This window comes from Canis lupus, chromosome 15 (genome assembly GCF_011100685.1).
Source record: "Canis lupus familiaris isolate Mischka breed German Shepherd chromosome 15, alternate assembly UU_Cfam_GSD_1.0, whole genome shotgun sequence".
Lineage (NCBI taxonomy): Eukaryota > Metazoa > Chordata > Mammalia > Carnivora > Canidae > Canis > Canis lupus.
The window spans coordinates 39,562,052-39,582,080 of NC_049236.1; the positions used below are offsets into that span (position 1 = coordinate 39,562,052).

General features: G+C 33.6%; 2 protein-coding genes across 4 annotated transcripts in view; one reads left to right on the plus strand and one right to left on the minus strand.

Annotated features, from left to right (window-relative positions):
- UHRF1BP1L (UHRF1 binding protein 1 like) overlaps positions 1-20,029 on the minus strand; it is a 97,778-nt gene that overhangs the window by 46,504 nt on the left and 31,245 nt on the right. For all 3 annotated transcript variants that reach the window (XM_038558773.1, XM_038558774.1, XM_038558775.1), the window contains 8 exons: positions 15,339-15,501; positions 13,525-13,563; positions 12,132-12,223; positions 7,242-7,431; positions 6,345-6,485; positions 5,237-5,407; positions 3,088-3,268; positions 1,110-1,193 (listed from right to left, as the gene is read on the minus strand). In XM_038558773.1, coding sequence (XP_038414701.1) covers positions 1,110-1,193; positions 3,088-3,268; positions 5,237-5,407; positions 6,345-6,485; positions 7,242-7,431; positions 12,132-12,223; positions 13,525-13,563; positions 15,339-15,501 — 1,061 coding nt within the window. The remainder of the gene's footprint in view (positions 1-1,109; positions 1,194-3,087; positions 3,269-5,236; positions 5,408-6,344; positions 6,486-7,241; positions 7,432-12,131; positions 12,224-13,524; positions 13,564-15,338; positions 15,502-20,029) is intronic.
- Positions 16,537-16,938, plus strand: LOC102154728 (60S ribosomal protein L26-like). The gene has a single exon (XM_038558776.1). The coding sequence runs from the start codon at positions 16,537-16,539 to the stop codon at positions 16,936-16,938; it is 402 nt and encodes a 133-aa protein (XP_038414704.1).

A 20,029-nucleotide genomic window follows, 5' to 3' on the forward strand; every position in this document is an offset into this window, starting at 1 on the left:
GCATCACATACCTGTCAGAATGGTTAAAATCAACAACACAAGAAAAAATAGGTGGTGGTGGGATGTGAAGAAAAAAAAAACACTTGTACGCTGTTGATGGGAATGCAAACTAGTGCAGCCACTGTGAAAAACAGTATGGAGGAGCCTCAAAAAATTAAAACTAGAATTACTATATGATCCACTAATTCCACTACTGGGTATTTAGCCAAAGAAATACAAAAACACTAATTCAAAAGGATATATGCACCCCTAAGTTTATTACAGCATTATTTACAACAGCCAAGATATGGGAGCAGCCAAAGTGTCCATGGATAAAGATATGGTATATATATCTACAATGAAATATTATCAGCCATAAAGACGAATGAAATCTTGCCATTTGCAAGGATTATGAATGGAGTAGGGAGCATAATGCTAAGCAAAATAAGTCAATCAGAGAAAGACAAATACCATATGACTTTACTCATGTGGTATTCAAGAAACAAACGAGCAAAAAGGGGGAAGGAGAGACAAATTACGAAATACATTCTTTAATTATAGAGAACAAACTGATAGGAGGGGGGTGGATGGTGGTTGGGTGAAACAGGTGATGGGAATTGAGGAATGTAGTTCTTGTGATAAGTACCGAGTGATGTATGGAATTGTTCAATCAGTATACTGTACACCTGAAACTAATGTAACACTGTATGTTACCTAACTGGAATTAAAATAATAAAAGATTGGGATCCCTGGGTGGCGCAGCGGTTTAGCGCCTGCCTTTGGCCCAGGCCACGATCCTGGAGACCCGGGATCGAATCCCACGTTGGGCTCCCGGTGTCTGGAGCCTGCTTCTCCCTCTGCCTGTGTCTCTGCCTCTCTCTCTCTCTCTCTCTCTCTCTCTCTCTCTGTGACTATCATAAATAAATAAAAATTAAAAAAAAATAAAAGATAAAAATAAACATACATTAAATTAAAACAGAATGATAAAATAAATTTAAAAAGAAATGAATTAAAACAAAATAAATACAAAAGGAATGCGATAAACTGTCTATATAACTTCATTTTTTAATTTTTTTTCTATATAACTTTAAAGCAAGATTTACATCTATTAAAGAAACTGGTATACATACCTGCTTTGTGATAAGGATAATAATCTATAGTTAGCTGTGTAAAAGACAGTTGCATAGCCCCTCCAGTAATACGTCTATTCGACTCTAGAAAAAGAAAAAAATAGAATTGAGAGAAAGAAACATTAAGGAAGTATCAGAAATACTTCATTTATCATACCTGCAGTAAACTGAGACACAAAGAAGTTAATTAAATAGACCAAGGTCATACCAGCTAAGAAATACAGAGCTGTTCTGAACCCAGGAAATATTAACCACTATACTATATCATCCTGTCTCTTATTAAAGAGGAATTTTAGCCTATTGGGTTAGGTAAGTTGTCTGAAGTCACACAGCTATATTAAGATTAGAAGCAGATCACAACTCTGTGTGACTCCAACATAAAAATCAAATTTTAAAGCAGCATGGATAAATCAACTATAAGTAAGGAAAATACAAATTAAGATACAACTAGATACAAATGAATATAATTCATTTCAGACCTTTCTGGATTTTAGAACAGATCTGTAGGATGAGGGAAAAATTTTGGTGGAGGAGTTTTCCCCTTAAATAACATAATTCAGATTATTCTATGAGGGAATATGAAGAGTGAGAAATATAAAAAAGCTTAGAAGACACTTTTCTCTATTCTTTTGCTTATTACTTAACTTTGACCCCTCATTTTTAAATTTTTGATTATTTTAACTTTTCCCTTTTTCCTTTCAAGTAACTAAAGCAGAAGATCCTAACTTTAAACCAGAAAGCACAAAGGTGGACAAAAGAAGACAACAAATCCTTCTCAAAACTCCAAATCTTCCTTACCTTTCCATTCCACCCTTTTATCTAGTCACTGATATCTGGCTGCTTTATCTGATGAAGGCAGGGTAACTTCTGCTAAATATCCAGGTAGGTTTCACTATTTTCTCTTTCAGCTTTAAAAATACAATGCAACAATTTTCACAGATTCAGACTCTGAATCAGGTCTGAAGTAGATCAGTCCAATACAGATATTCCTGTTTTAAAGAGATCCTCAGGGACACCTGGGTGGCTCAGCGGTTGGGTGCCTGCCTTCGGCTCAGGTCCTGATGCTGGGATCTGGGATCGAGTCCCACATTAGGGTCTCTGTGAGGAGCCTGCTTCTTCCTCTGCCTATGTCTCTGCCTCTCTCTCTTTCTGTGTCTCTCATGAATAAATAAATAAATCTTAAAAAGAGAGAGAGAGAGAGAGAGAGAGATCCTCAAGCTCAGCAAAGTCAGAGAACTACTTACCGTCCTAGAAGTACCACTAGACCAACCCTCCCAACACTCACAGGCCAGGAACACTCTCCAGTGGAGAAACAGAAATGCCCAGTACCTACATTATGGAACCACAGATTTTCAATGTGACCAAGAGCTTCCCATTTACTTCATTACCTGTATCTACTATATAAGGAAAAGTAAGAGAAGCTAAAAGTAAAGAAAAAAACCTTACTACCTGGAATTTAGCTTCCTAACCAAATTTTGGGAGGATTACTGGTAAAGAGCCACAAGAAATGGTTAAATAGCCATACATCTGTGTTTACATGCACATGGGGTCAGAAATATGCAGACAGACGACCATGGGACATGTGTGCAAATAATTATGAATTGAGTATGTACTAAAATTTAATTTACAGACAATTTCAAAATGATAAAAAGGCTAATTCAAAGGCAAGTCTAATATTTCATCATCCTCCAAGGATGTCATCTATTTAGTCCTTGATTTTTTTTTAAACCTAATTTTATTGGTAGTATCAATAGCTACCAATTAATTGTGCTGAAATTCTAAGTATTAAAGCAAAATAAAATTTCATATCAACATATATTGCTTAAAATTACAATTTTCATCTATGTACTTCATATGAATGATAAAATTATGGCCAGTTATAGCAGACATACTATATCTTACATATGATAAATAATCTAGTTTTGTAGGAAATCCTAGAAAAACCAAAATATAGTGTGAAATAAGCAGCTCTTATTACCTTTTTCTCTAGCATGAATATCATCACATATGTGTAGATCTAGATGAGAAATCACTAAGTGATGAGAGGTTTCTTTAACATCAAAGTCATTGAATAGTTTCACAATTGCATCATTTAGATCAGGAGCATTTGAGGTCTGTGGTGTCTTCACTTGTTGGGTAGATGGGGCTACTGTAGAGCTCTAAAAGATTCAAAACTGCCTTATCACTTCAAGTTAAATATTTGAAATTCCACAAATGAGAAAACTTAAATATCTTTAGTAATGAAGTCATGAAAAATAAGCTAATATATTTTCTATCAATAACTTGATTCTTCTAAAATATTTTCTGAATTATATGAGAATAAAGTTAAATCTAAAAACTGGAGGCTATACACAATTTGAAAATGAAACCAATGTATTTTAATAAATATTTGAATAGTTATATTTGTAGTCTTTTTTGGGGAAATATATTTATTAATTTATAAATATATAACATAAATAAATAAAATATAGTTATTAAAGGCAGCTTATTCAAATAGTATTACTTCTACATATTAGAAGAGAAAGAGGTGGCCTGGGTGGCTCAGTCAGTGGAGGAGTTTTCCCCTTAAATAACATAATTTAGCTTATTCTATGAGGGAATATAAAGAGTGAGAAATGTAAAAAAGCTTAGAAAACACTTTTCTCTATTCTTTTGCTTACTGTTTAACCTTGACTCCTCATTTTGTTATTTCAGTTTGTTTTAACATTTCCATTTCTTGGTTCCAGCTCAGGCGGTGAAATAGGAGCCCTGCATCAGGTGCAGACTCAGAGGGCAGTCCATTTGAAGATTCTCTTACTCTACCCCTTCCCCACCCCAAACAAGCACCCCCCCCCAAATAAATAATCTTTTTCCAAAAAAAGAGAAATAAATGTGAGCCCTGTATATATGAGCTGTATACACTATTATATGCCCATGTAAAATATAAATCATTTCTTTCTACATTGCTTGTGATACTGTTTAGTAAGTGATCTGGTGCCTCTCCTAAGGGATCTGGCATGTCCTCTGAACGTGGATATCTGAAGAAGCCAGAAAGCAGAAGAGATTTATAATAGACATTGAATTCAAATTTTTCCCCCGAAGGAAGAAGCATGAAATACTGATGAAGTGTAAAGACCTATATGAATCTAATAACCTAAAATGTGTAAGCATACTATATGTGTAAGCATACTATATGTGTAAGCATACTATAAGGTCACGTTATGTAAGCTACAGAACTGTACATGAAACTTTAGTAATAATTAACAAAATTAAGACAAAATTTTTCACTAAAAAATATTTAAAAGTTTCTAATTAAGAACAACCCAATAATAAAAGAACAGTTAGTGATATATGGAAAATTAAAATGTATACATTTTGTATAAATACATATTTACATATCATCTATTAAGAACTATCTATAAAAAAAAGAACTATCTGTAAACAAATTTTAAAGTATACTCAGTAAAGGAGAATTTCTCAAAGAAAATGATCAAGACCCACAGTAATTAAAGAAAAGGAAAGATGAAATACAACTGTGAAGCCTTAAATTCTAGGGGCTCGAGATAATTTTTTTTTTTTTACTAATTGTAAAATTAATTTCCGTAAGACAAATCACTTATTTTTATTTTTACTTACTTTATTTTTTACTTTTTTTTAAGTAGGCTCCAGGTCCCATATGGAGCCCAACAATGATTTCACAATACCCCTTGTTTTTATTAAGAACAAATACAATGCTAACAGTTTCGTGTTGAACTTTAGCAGTTCCCCAGGGTTTTACATTTTCTGCAATATTAATTTTCACACTTCTCCCTTGACTATACCCAGGTTCTTTCCTTTTGCCCTTACTTTAGTAAGTTTAAGTTGTATTTTACTTCTTGAAAAAAGATATTTATAATATCAAATACTTTTATGTCATCATTAACTCTAGTGCCTAGTACAGAACTTCAAACAAAATAGACATCATATGACAGAAACACATTTAATATATATTTTCATATAGATACTATGTGTAGAAAATTATCCAGTGAGATATCTACATAAAAGATTCTTGGACTCAGTCTTATGATCTAATTCACACAAAGAAACCACTAACCATTCTGACTTTTAGACCATTTACATATTCTGTGTTTTTCCTCTTAAGAACATACCTGTGTAGGTTCAGGAGCCATACTTTTCCTTTGTTCTGTTGATTTTTCTATCGCTTCACTAAGAGACTTTGCATATTGTACCATAGCCTTCAATTGGGAATCCGTTAAAACCCACAGTAAGTCATCCAATATTAGAATTAATTTTGTTGCAATAACATTGCAGTCCTTTAACTGTCAGAAAAAAGGATTCATAAAATTAAGCCAAGACATAAAACTTACAATGCACTGTTTTAAAAATATTTAAAATGTTTGAATGATATTAAATATATATCCTTCCTTCATTCACCAAGTATTTACTGTGTTCCTATACTATAGAATGAGTATGTCTTTGTATTGAAGATATGGTGGTAAAACAGACTGACAAATTCCTGTACTTTAAAAGATGCATGTTATACAGAAACAAGTACTTATATAATTTAATTTTGCATTTATAGCTAATAAATCATAAAATTACCCATATTAATTGTGCTAATTCTAGTACAGAAAGAAGTATTAAGATTAAAAACTGAAGTGTTATTTTAACCACATTTCACAACACTAAGCATTATACTCTGAAAAAATTTTTTTCAATTTAATTTAGTATATTTATTTGTGTCTAGTGATATAAAACATAATGATGAGACTTTAAGTGCACCATGTTTTAAAAACCCATTATTCTTTCATTAAACTTCATTACAGTCTATAGTGAACTCTGAATTTGATATCCTCAAGTAACTGTATTCCCTATTTATTTAAATCAGCATTCATACCTTAATAACCTTCTAAAGGTAGTAGTTCAGTCTACTAATAACAGAGGCTTTGCTGTTTACCCATTCTTAAGTAAGATTCAATAGAAGAAATGAAATTTATAAGACAGGAAATATTCAAAAATATTTGACAATGGAGAATCCATTAAATTTATCAAAAGTAAAAATCTATTAAACCTAGAAAACTGAAAAATGTTATCATAACACTAGATTTCTTCAAATACTGCTTGAGGCACTATATTTCCTTTTATTTTGCTTCATTTTAATATTTCAGTGTTTCATCTGGAAAATTATTTAAAATTTCCTCTCAATTCCACTAGTTATCTATCACATGAACCAAAAAGGTAACCCTGTTGACTTACTCTTCTTTTAAGTGTGACTCTGATCTTTGATTGGTTGGTTATTAATCGAACAGGAGCACACATAATTTCAAGATGTGAACTTTGAGTAGCATCGGCCTCTATTCGAATCATCTGCCAATTTATTTCTTTAAATGTCAAAACCTAAGGAGAACAGGTATTAGCTTCAGTTACTCAGTCAAAATAGAGTAAGAAATATGTAGATTCATAAAAACAACAAAAAAGCTAAATAAAATTTTATCTTTTTACTAATATTTTTTAAAGATTTTATTTATTTATTCACGAGAGACACAGAGAGAGAGGCAGAGACATAGGCAGAGGGAGAAGCAGGCTCCCTGTGGGGAGCCCAACATGGAACTCGATCCTAGGACCCCGGGATTATACCCTGAGCTGAAGGTAGATGCTCAACCACAAGCCACCCAGGCATCGTCTTTACAATTTTCTTATGACACTCTAGATATATTCACTATGATTTTATTTTTTAAAACTGTATAGTTACAAAAAATTCAGTAACATTTCCTCATAATTACATTCACTATTTGTAAAGTTGTTAGTACTTTATTTTAATTTTGATATAAAGTACAAATAACATTTGAATCATATGAGCAAGAAAAACTTAAATAACATTTTTTTTGTATATTTAAAATTCAATTCTGAGTAGCCAAGAATTTAAAATGGGGTTCATTAACTCTATAAATTAAAAGGTTTATTACAGTAAAAACACCAAAATATGCACATTTTTAACTAAATAAGAGAAATAGAGAGAAAAGTATAGTTAAAACACAAGAGTAAATGTGGTATGTGAATATATGTAACTATAAGAAGTAATTATTTTAAAATGTCCTCTTATATTTAGTGACTAAAACATTTTTTAAACAAAGAATGAAAAGAAACGTTTACCTCTCCTCTCTGTGGATCCTGAATACGAGTAAATCTTAAATCTCCATGTTCCCAGTTTGCATTTACACTATAGATCCTTAGCTGGGAAAGTTCAAAGGATGCATTGAAAGCTTTTGCTCCAATGCGGATAACAATGGAATTTACAGAAACAGTAATTCCCTCAACTACTTTTTCAGCAAAGCCATATTCACTGGAAAAATAAATCAAAACAAAACATAATGCACTAGAGCCAAAATAAATTATTAAAAAGGTTATTTGTTAATATTCTCAAAAACAAGTACACAAACTGACCATTATTCATTTTTTTTCCATTATTCATTTTTATGTAAAAAAATTTTGGTTATAACAATAGTCTGATTATATGTAAATTATAAAAATGTTCTCAAAATGATAAAAGATTTCTAAAATTTAAGGCTACTTTTTATTTGATAAGTTTTTAATTTTATTTCCAGAATAGTTAATATACAGAAATACATGAATTTCAGGTGTACAATAGTGATCTCATAATTCTATAAACTACTCAGTTCTCATCATAAGTATACTCTTTAATCTCCATCATCTATTTGGCCCACCTCTCCCCTTTGAGAACTATTAATTTGTTCTCTATACTTAGAAATCTGTTTCTTCATTTCTCTTTTTTTCCCTTTGCTTGCTTGTTTGTTTCTTAAATTCCAAAATCATATGGTATTTGTCTTTCTCTGGTCAACTTCACTTGCTTAGCATTATATGCTCTAGATCCATGTTGTTGCAAATGCCATGATTTCATTGTTTTTTACGGTTGAATAATATTGTATTGTAGATATACACCACTTTTTCTTTATGCATTCATCAATCAATGGACACTTGGGCTGCTCCCATATCTTGGCTATTATAAATAATGCTGCAATAAGCATACGGGTGCATGTATCCTTTCTAACTAGTGTTGGTGTATTCTTTGAGTAAATACCCAGTAGTGCAATTACTGGATTGTGGGGGTACTTCTATTTCTAAATTTTTGAGGAACCTTCATAATGTTTTCCACAGTGGCTGCACCAGTGTGCATTCCCACCAATGATATACGAGTGTTCCTTTTTCCCTACATCCTTGCTAATATTTGTTCCTTGTGGTTTTGATTGTAACCATTTTGATAGGCTTTTTTTTTTTTTCTTTTAGAGAGAGAGAGATAAAGACAGAGAATGCCTGTGTGAGCAGGAGAGGGGCAGAAGGAGAGAAGGAGAGAGAAACTGAAGCAGGCTCCACATCCAACAAGGAGCCTAATGCGGGCTTGATCTCATGACCTTGAGATCATGACCTGAACAGAAATAAAGAGTCGGACACTTAACCAACTGAGAGGCCCAGGCCCCCTGAAACGTTACTCTTTAAATTAGGTTATTATAATCACTATCCAAAACTGCCTACTCTTCAAGTTGTCAGATGTTCAAACAACTAGAATCTATAAAGTAAAAATAAGAGAGCTAAATTCCTGACACAAAGAAGGCTACAAACTATAACTACAAAATAAGCTCAAATTTAGGAATAAAGTCAGAAAAGTTCACATTCTCTAATCCAATCAGCAAATGTTTACTGAACATCTACCATGTGCACAATGCTGGGACATAAGAAAAACCAAAACTCGGTTGTGGTATTCTAAGGGCTCACAACTTACTTAGAGAAGAAAAACACATGTGCCCTAGAAACTGAATCATTAGGCATTGTGTAATTGAGTGCTTTAAAAAAGGAATCAACATGGGCAGCCCAGGTGGCTCAGCATTTTAGTGCTGCCTTCAGCCCAGGGACGTGATCCTGGAGACCCAGGATCGAGTCCCATGTCGGGCTTCCGGCATGGAGCCTGCTTCTCTCTCTGTTTCTCGAATAAATAAATAAAATTTAAAAAAAAAAGGGGGGGGGGGAATCATCATTACTACACTTGGTAGAGGAAGAAACTGTTCATAACTAGAGAAATTTATCTAGGAAAGAAAAATATATTTCCCACAGGAAGCAATGGGAAGAAGGGAAATCTTTTATTAGGAAAACAAGCAAAAGCACAGAAAAGCAGGAAAGTAGAGGTACTTTGAGAATAATGAGTAGTACAATATGACTGGACTACAGACTATCAATATATTTCGGCAGGAAGAGTGGTAAAAATTTGTCCAAATGATACATTACTTCAATTATTATCACTTTGACCATTATTCCTAAATCTCTCTATCCAAATCTCTTGCTAAAACTTCAGAATGTTAAAATTCAAATGTCCATCAGATATTTCCACTCGGCTGCCTCTCATACATTTCAAAGATAACATGTATAAAAATGAACCCATCATTTTCATTGATCATGCACATCCCTCTCCTCTACCTGCTGCTAAGTTTCTTAATTTACTATCTTACTGGAGTAAATTACCTAAAACTTCCTAATCCTCAGATGACCTATCCTTTAAATCAGGTAATACTTTGTAGGTTACATGTGGGTTGCGCAAAATAATACCTATGAACTAAACAGCCTATATCTTGATTCATGATACTTTATGAAATTTAACTATTATTTATAGTATTATTAATAGTATTATATTCTTATTAATACTATGAAAAGTCTGAGAAAAATACTATGAAAATCCAAGCCTCAATTTCTTCATTTGTAAAATGAAAATAAGAAGTATTTTCAAAAGATTAAGAACTAAAGAGAAAGAACTCATCAACATCCTAGGGAAAAGTTGTTTTAATCCCAACACAAATACTGGTCATTTGGCTAGAAATTCCTGGAGTTGGAAAGAATGTATCTATAATCATTATTTGGGAATGCCCTTTGGAATATCCAACCCCACCTGTTCTAATCTATGCATTAAAAAAGTGTTACTATTGGAGGATTTACCACTAGAGGGTGAAGCCTGAATCAATGACTAAAGTCTATTAAGTTTCTGGTTATATCATTCATCATAAATTAAAAAGGTGAAATTCCAGTTTTCAAACAAGTCTATTCTAAGTTTGATTAATAATCTTCACATAGATGGAGACCTCCTCTATATGAAATGATAAAATAAACTTTCTGAACTTACAAATTTACTAGATCATCATTCTATGGAATATTATTAATTCATAAGTCCTGCACAGAAGGTAAAGCCAATCTGTTAAATATTAATTTCCTTATGTTTTAATCTTATAAAGACAAAAATCAAATAGATCAGTGTTTCTCCAAGTTGCAGAAATATAAAGAATTGTTAAAAATAATCACATTCTTGATAACCATTCTAGATCTCAAGACTCATAATTTCAAAAAAAGGGAGCCTAAAAGAATACAGATTTAATAAGCATCCTAAGTGATTGCTATAATCAGGCAACTCTGGAAAAATGTGGAAATAGATTAACCATACTGCCAACATCAAAATATAAGGATTATCATCATGATTACAAAGCCAAACTTATAAAGCTTATTGATACTAGAAAATCATGAGTCATAAAGAACATTATCAAGAACAGCAATTTTCCTGATCTTTTTTCCACCTTCAATAATCTTAAAAACACCTCTACTTTTTCTTCCATTTTTTGACTCTAGTCAACTTGACCAATTGCTCCAATCGACTGTATCACACATGAAATCATAAGTTAAGCTTTAAAATCTCAAATTGCTCGATGATGTATAAACTACAAAGAAATTAATGTGAAAGCTCTTTTCCCAGTCACTATTACCTGTAGGCCAAACAGGTACATCTGATAAATCTGGCCTTCAGTCAACTCTAGCTGTGAATTGATGGATCACCATTTCTACATGGAAAGCCATTGATCAGGCTGTAGGTATTACCCCAGAAAGCACTAATGTAAAGGTAGTTCAACCGTGGTGAAAGAGCAATCTGGAAATGAGTACATGTGTATGTCTGTGTATCTGATGTGTACGTTCTATTTATTTTTTAAAGATTTTATTTTTAAGTAATCTCTGCAATCTCTGCATGGGGCTCAAATTTACAACCCTGAGATCAACAGTCACATGCTCTACCAACTAAGCCAGCCAGGCACCCCATGTACATTCATTCCAAAGAAAACTCATCATTGGTTTGACACAACACCCAGAATACTATAAAATGATGAAGAGGCACTAATCACATTAAAATCTATGTGAGTATTCTACATGAATAGGTGCAAAGTAGTGCAGAAATCCTGCCTTTAGGAAATGATGTATAGAATTCAAAAATGCAAAAATAAACAGGCAATTTTTTTAAAGATCTATTTTTTAAGAGGCACTTGGGTGGCTCAGTTGGTTAAGTGTCTGACTTTGGCTCAGGTCATGATCTCAGAGTCCTGGGACAGAGCAGGGAGTCTGCTTGTCCCTCTGCCCCACTGACTGCTTGTGTGACACTCACATGTATGTGCTCTCAAATAAATAAATAAAATCTTTAAAAAAAAAACAAACCTATTTTTTTTTAAGATCTTTGCAAAAAGGCTTTGTGAAATGGCCTCCATGCTTCTACTGATTTTTATCTATCAAAATTCAATTTGTACAAAATGTGAGCATTCTATATTTAATATAATATAGGCCTTCTGGGCCAAAAGGCCTATATTTTTAAAGGCATCAACTTAACTCTTAAGAGTCATAAAAGTTCCACTGATGCACAGAATAAATGAAAGGCAAAGAAACTATTCAGACTAAGAGATTATCTGATTTATAGAATGCTTTTGGTTGATCATTACTATTTAACATCAAGGAAAGCAAAATGAATAAAAAAGGATAAAAACCAATTCTGCTACTTTGGCAACATAATACCACAACTGGAAAATGTCTGATGGGAAAAGGTGACTCAAATAGAGGCTGCCTGAGGTTAGGAAATTTTATGTTCCATTACTACAGATAACAGAGCTGACTGACTACAGAAAAGAACTCTCTTCACACTATGAGTCATGTAAATTAATGAAAATAACTTACCTTTGTCCCGAAGCAGTTGCAATTGGTGATGGGCCATTAGGACTTCGTGGTTCTTCACATGTACTCATTTCCATTATTACTTTATCCAGGGACTAATAAAAATACATTAAAAATGTAAAAAATTAGATATTTTATGTATATTATAAAAATATTATGTAACACTATTTTCTCTTTCATTTCTTTAGGAACAAAGTAATCAATAAGTGAGCAGAGTCACTTTTAAAATGTCTCTATAAAAGTCTAGAAAGACAAATACCAAAAGAGAAAACAACATACTCAGTCCTTTCTCAAGGCACTTATTATCTGATAAGAAAGCTGTGGGCATATAGGAGTATAAGACAAACTACAAGTTGCCAAATGCTGCTGAAATCATCAGATTTTATAGAAGTGCAATCTCTAATCCAAGAATGTATGACATTATTAATTGCTAAATGAGATTATGTATTAATAAATGGTATTTAAGGAGCTAAAAGCTTATCCCAGTCTAAGACTTGAGATTTAAGACATTTAACAATGAAAAATATGAAATATGCAAGAAATGTGAAAATAAACATTATCATAATAAAAAATTTCTTTCAAGGTAACAGTTTGCTTAAAGATCAAATATCCTTAGTAGTCATCACTAGTGTAACTCACTCATTCTTCATTCTCTATTTTAATATAGCATTTACTATCTGAAATTGTCTTATTTATTTGTTTCTTGTTGGTCTTCTCAATAAGAATATTAAGTTCCCTTAGGGCACAGGGAAGGTGCTCAATATCTGTGGAATGAATGAATCAATAAATGACCAAATGACCAATCTTTGTTCAATTTTCCTTGAAAAAAGGAAAGTATATTGTGGTGTCTAGATGGCTCAGTTAGTTATGCATGTGCCTTCAGCTCAGGTCATGATCCCAGAGTCCTGGGATCAAGCCCCGTGTAGGGCTCCCTGCTCAGCAATGAGCCTACTTATCCCTCTCCTTCTGCCTCTCCCAACTTGGGTACGTGCTGTGCTCTCTCTCTTAAATAAATAATAAAATCTTAAAGAAAAAAAGAAAGTATATTCAGGTGTATATTATTTAATTTAGTAGATCAATAAAATCAGAAACACAGCAAGTTTGAATTAAATGTTACTAAGACTGTCATAATACGTCAATGAAGAGCTAAATGACAGAATAAAAATATACCAACTTATAACATAATACATCTGAAAAATTATAAAGACCTTCCCATTTTAAAGGTCACACTTCTCATTTAAGGGCTGAAAAACTAAGTACCATCCAAATAAAATGAAAGTCAATTTGTAGAAAAGCCAGAAGACTGTGTTTCTATGAAACAAAAGATTAACATTAGCAGAGTAGTTAGATCAAATGCATACATAAATGTTTATTTCTGAAGCAAGTCAGAACTCACCAAACAGATGGGATGTGTTTTCAATTTTGTCCATGGAATCTACCAAAAAAAGACAAACAAAATTTTTTTCTTTAAAATCAATCATCAAAAAATAATGTAAAACTAGCAATCAATATAGATGCTCTCTAAATATAGTGACAGACATACCAAATTTTATCAGATGACTTTTTCTCAAATTGCAAAGTAATAAACTGAGCAACTCATGCAGACTCTTAAAATTGGATGCACCTATTTTGTAGAAGATTAATCAAAATTTCTGTCATCTTTTAAAATAAGAATTTTAGGTCCTCATAAGCTTTCCCCCAGACCTTAAAAAACATTTTAACTTCGTGATTAATTTAATTTTAAGTAGGCTCCATGCCCAACATGGGGCTTGAAGTCACAACCCTGAGATTAGAGTCGCGTGCTCTTCTGACTAAGCCAGCCAGGTGCCTCTTAATTTTGTAATTTAAACTAAGATTTCCCAGCAGAGTATAATCAGTCTTTCATTCATTGAACAGTTTTTTTAATTCTAAAATTCTGACCGTGGAGCACCTGGCTGGCTTAGCTGGAAGAATGTGTGACTCTTGGTGACCTTGAGGTCATGTGTTAAAGCCCCATGTTGGATGTGGAGATTACTTAAAATCTTTTAAAAAGTTTAAAAATAAAATTTTGACCAATCTTTTTGTAGATATTCAAGAAACATACAAAGGTGAGGCCACGCATGTAAAATGTAGGCAATTTCAAATAACGTTCAAACATACACTAAAAAGTCACATTTTAATAGGTATTTGAGTTTATGGAAGATAAAAGTGACCATCAAATGATACAGGAACCTTTCCAAAATCATTTCTTTGCAGTCCAATTTTAATTTTAATTTTAATTTTATGAAACATTACTCATGTGGTATTTTTTTTTTAAGACTTTATGAGAGACATAGAAAGAAAGGCAGAGACATAGGCAGAGGGAAAAGCGGGATCTCCAAGGGGAGCCCGATGTGGGACTCGATCCCAGGACTCTGGGATCCAGCCCTGAGCCAAAGGCAGACAGATGCTCAACCACTGAGCCACCCAGGTGTCCTTCATGTGGTATTTCTATTCTAAGTACTTCCTTTTAAAAACTGGTCTTTAAGAGTAAGAAGTGATATGATATATGATTAGCGTCAAAGGTAAGCAGGAATAAATTTTAATAAGGAGAAATAATAATAAAAGAAAATTTTAAAATCTTCAAGAAGAAACAAATGAATAAAAGAAATAAAATTTCAAGTAAAAGTAGAATGTACAGAATAAAATTAAGGATTTATGGCTTCATGTCTTTATTTGAAATAATGTTTACTTAGTACAAATTTAAATTGCCCCTATTAACAATAAATCCTATAAAAATATTTGAATATGTGCCAAATTTAGCCAATTATTTTATTAATAACTACCAATAATTTTATTTAAATGTTAAGATTAAATTTTAAATAAAACTTAAACTACAAATTAATCTTAATATATGACTTCAATTAAATTCATCTGGCACACATTCATGCAATTATTTAGACATAGGTATTTGTCTTTTTAAATTATATTAATAAAATGTTTTTTTACAGATATAAACAAAATATTAAAGAGATAGGAATTAAATTTAAAAATGAGAACAGAGGGAGGCTGGGTGGCTCAGTGGTTGAGTCTGCTTTCGGCTCAGGGCATGATCCCTGGTCAGGGATCGAGTCCCACATCAGGCTCCCCTCATGGAGACTGCTTCTCCTTCTGCCTGTGTCTCTCATAAATAAATATAATCTTTAAAAAAAGAGAGAACAGAAATGCTTTCCACAGATATCAAAGTCTCACCCTAATAGATGCTTTATTACAAAAAACTTTGTTGATAGCAAGCCATGTTGGCAAATCCAACATATTCTGGAGCACCTCTTCATCCAACTCCAAATTCTTCAGTTCACCTTCTCCTTTGAGAGTACTTAGATTTATCTTGTCAGGAGATAAATTTTTAGTAAATCTGAAAGAGAATATATATTGACATTCATTTTAGCGTCAGTTTCTGTACCCCATTCTTGCAAATGTACAGAGCGTTAAAAATGTAACAGCAGCACAAAGAAACAGAAAACCTCAGTTGACAGTCTCTACTTTAAGTTTTTCAATAAGCTTTTGTTATCACTTTGAACTCTCTTATTTCATTGCTCTCTTATACAAAGCCTACAGTTTTTAGCATACGTGTGAATATCATATTTCCATATACATCAAACTCTAGTTCTTAACTGCCTTTCAAATTTATGAATAATAAGTAGCATCCACTTTTTCCAGGTACTATGCAAGGCAGTGGAACTAACTCAAAACCATTCCGTAATCACATTTCGTTTACTTTGCTACAGACCATAAGAATATTTCTATTTTACTAACCAACCTTAACAGGAAGGTTAAGGGAATAAGGGGATCCTCTAGAAGTAGCAATAGCAAGTACTACCCATTCATTATCTCAAGAACAATATCAAAGGATATTAATACTCCTTTTAGAATCATCCAGAGATTCCTAGCTTCAAAAATTGACCCACATTATTCAGGAATAAAGTAGAGTACACAAATCTTTTTCTAAAAGGTCTCTGAGGAAGCAGATTATGCAACTCTACTTGGCAGTCAATTTTGGTGTTTTCTAACATGAGACTTAAAAATACCAATTATTTACAATCCAGATTGGCTGTACAAATACCATTTATCCTTTCTGTAGGAGTTAAAATAAATAAAGTATAAAGTGCTTAGTGAAAGTGCCAAAAGTCATATAGGAGACTGGACCCTAAAAGCTATTTAATTAAGAATACAGATTCTCTGTGATGAATTAAAAATGAAAATTCTTAAACTTAAGAAAAAAGAATGGAAATGACAGTAATAGTTAAAACAATACTGGACATTTTCCAAGGGTTTATTGCGTACGAGGTTCTTTGCATGCAAACATTACTACTTCATCTAATTCCTTTGATAAAACATTAGGGTCAATACTACTTTTATTCTCACTGTTTAGATAAGCACCAGCAGCCAAATGAAGTTCAATCCTTTTGTGACTTCTGATTGGAGCAAGAATCGTAAAAGATATTTAAATGCACCTTACTACATTCACAGGAAGATTATATCTTCTCTTTCCAAAGAGCTGAGACAGAAGTACAATGTTCGATCCATGCCCATCCAAAAGGATGAAGTTCAGGGTGTACGAGAACACTACAAAGGTCAGCAGATTGGCAAAGCAGTCCAGGTTTACAGGAAGAAATACGTCATCTCCACTGAACAAGTACAGCAAAAGAAGGCAAATGGCACAAGTGTCCATGCGGCCTTTTACTTTAGCAAGGTGGTTATGACTAGACCAAAAATGGGCAAAGACTGTAAAAAGATCCTTGAACATAAAGCCAAATGTCACCAAGTAGGAAAGGAAAGGGCAAATATATAAGGAAGAAACAACTGAGAAGATGCAGGAACAAAGTAATATTTCATTTGACTTTAAAGAAAAACCCTAAAAAAGTGAAAATCCACTAACTTTGCCCAGGAGGTATTTTTTTTTTTTTCAAAAATGAAACTACTGACAAGATTAACTACCAGCTAACAAGATTTATCAGCCAGTCTTTTACCTTTTTTGAAACTAAATATTAAAGTAACAAAATAAAAAAAATAAAAATAAAAAAATAAAGTAACAAAATATTCTGATTATTTACACGCTCTACACATCAACGAGAGTATCACCAATATACACGTGCTTCATTTCATGCTTCCCATTAACTCTACACCAGAATTTCATGAGGCACATTTTATTGGGATTCATATCATCTCACAGAATGTGAACTGAGAAATACAGAATTCACATGTAACCCATATTTGACCAGTGATGCTAGGTCGTGTTACACTTACCCATCAATCATATTTGGTTTAGTACTATGACATTTCCTGATAGGCTCTCACTCCTAATCACATAGGAATGGCCTGCCAGTACCTCGAGGCAGACCATCACAGCTGGAAGGGAGCACTCACTAAGTACTTACTGAGAATTCACTATTTGGACATATGTACACTCAAGGAGTGTACACTCAAGCAGTACACTCAAGGAGTCCCCGCCTTTATGCAGTTCTAGTTCGGGTGGTAGACCGAACACCAAAAAGCATGACTAAGAGAGAATACAGTACAGGGTTTTAATCTAGAGCTTCTCTGAAAACAGGGACTTTTGAGATTATATCTGAGAATGAGTGGTAGAAGTTAACTAGGCAAGGAAAAGAAGGGAGACAGGAAGAAAGTATTCCAAGTAGTAGGAATAAAACACAAATGTTTTCAGGCTGGACAGAGCATGGCATAAAATACAAGAGGGCCATGAGACTAGAAGATAAATCAGAAAGGACAAAGAAGGGACTGACTCTACAAGGCCTTGATCATTTCATTAAATCATTCATTCATTAAATCTTAAATTATACCTATAAATTAACAGACAATGGGAATATGACAATAAAGAAAACATAAAAACCTCTGCCTTCATGGGGCCTAAGGGGACACGGTTCTGCAGAGAATGAAAAAATAAGCCAGATATATTATGTCAGATTCTGACTATGGAGGGGAAAAATCAAAATAGTAAGATAGCAGGTGCAAGCAGAGGACCTTTTAATTTTTAAAAGGATGGACAGAAAAACAAACCTTCAGTGAAAAGATAACATTTGGGCAAAGATCTGAAGCAAGTAAAGTAGCTATACAAATATCTAGAGGAAGAATGTTCTAGGCCAAGGGAAAAAGCAAGGGTAAAAATCTGAGGTGGGAACATGCTTGGCATATCTGAGAAACATCACAGTCAATTTGACTGGAGGAAGTTGCAAAGAAATGCAAGAGTAGGAGGAAAGGAGATAAGTTAGAGAAGTAACAGGCGCCAGATCATGTGAGACCTTTAAAGCCACTCTAAAGACTCTGGCTTTTACTCTTAGTAAAAATGAGACTAATTGGAGATAGTTTTGACTAGAATAGGAAACTTTTTTTTTTTTAAAGATTTATTCATTTTTTATTTGAAAGACAGAGAGCATGAGTGCCTGCCTGTACCAGCACAGCAAGAAGGGGCAGATGAAGGAGAGAGAATCTCAAGCAAACTCTATGCTGAATATAGAGCCCAATGCAGGGCTCGATCCCAAAACCTCAAAAGAGTCAGACGCTCAACAGACTGAGCCACCCAGGCACCCCTGGAAACTTTAATTTTCCAAGTTTTACTCTATTGAGAATATATGAAAGGGAGGATGTGGAAAGAAGCAGGCGGCCCAGTAGGAAGTTACTGCGACAATCCAAGTGAGAGAAGACATTGCCCTGGATCAAGATAGAAGAGTAAAAAGTGTTATGGTAGAAAGGGAATAGTCTAGATATATTCTGAAGGTAAAGCCAACAGGATTTGATTATACAGAATGAAGTTAAGGATGACTTCAAGGTTTTTAGTCTGGGTAAATGGAAGGACAGAGTTACCATTATTCAGGTTAAAGAAACAGAGGGAGAAATAAGTTTGGGATTCAGGACTAGAATTTAGACTTTGAATAGTTTAATTAAGTGATGCCCATTAGATATTCAAGACATGCCAATTAGGTAGATATTCAAATCTCATTCGGTGGGTGTGGATACAAATTTGGTAATCACCAATGTTATAGATGGTATTTGCAGTTGCAAGATGGAGACAAAAAAATCAGATGGCTCAAGGACTGCGGTTAGAGGCCCCTAAGGGGCTAAGAACTGTGAAAGAAACCAATAAAGGAGATTAAAAAAGAAGAACCAGTAAGGCAGGAGAAAAACTAGGTTGCTTTCAGGTTTTGTTTTCTTTATTAAGGTAAGAGAAAACAAGCTGGTATGCTAGTGACAATGATGCAGAAAAAAAACTACTGATGGTACAGTAAGGACAGACAACTGCTAGAGCAAAATCCGTGATTAGAAGATGGCAAATGCAATATGGGTGAAGAGGGGCTGGCCCTGAATAGTTCTGATGTTGGAAAGCCTGTTAATACTCTATGTGTGTAAAAAATAAAATGAGAAAGTGTAAGAGGGGAAGCACCTAAAAATGAAAGCAAATTGAAACAAATGAACCTAATTATACTCAAAAATACTATAAGCATACTTAAGGGGAAGATAAGAAGAGAGAAAGGACAGGGACAGATGGACAGAGACTAATCTGAGTAACCAACATCTTACTATACCTATCCTTAGTGTTGGGCAAGAAGGGGTGTGTGGGTGTGGGTGTGCATGTAGGAGGGGTTAGTGAAGAAACCAAGCAACAACTTGCCTAGGTATATACAAGAATGTTTATCTCAGGGATCCCTGGGTGGCGCAGCGGTTTAGTGCCTGCCTTTGGCTCAGGGCGCGATCCTGGAGACCCAGGATCGAATCCCACGTTGGGCTCCTGGTGCATGGAGCCTGCTTCTCCCTCTGTCTATGTCTCTGCCTCTCTCTCTCTGTGACTATCATAAGTAAATAAAAATTTAAAAAAAAAAAAAAAAGAATGTTTATCTCAAAAAAAAAAAAAAAAGGATGTTTATCTC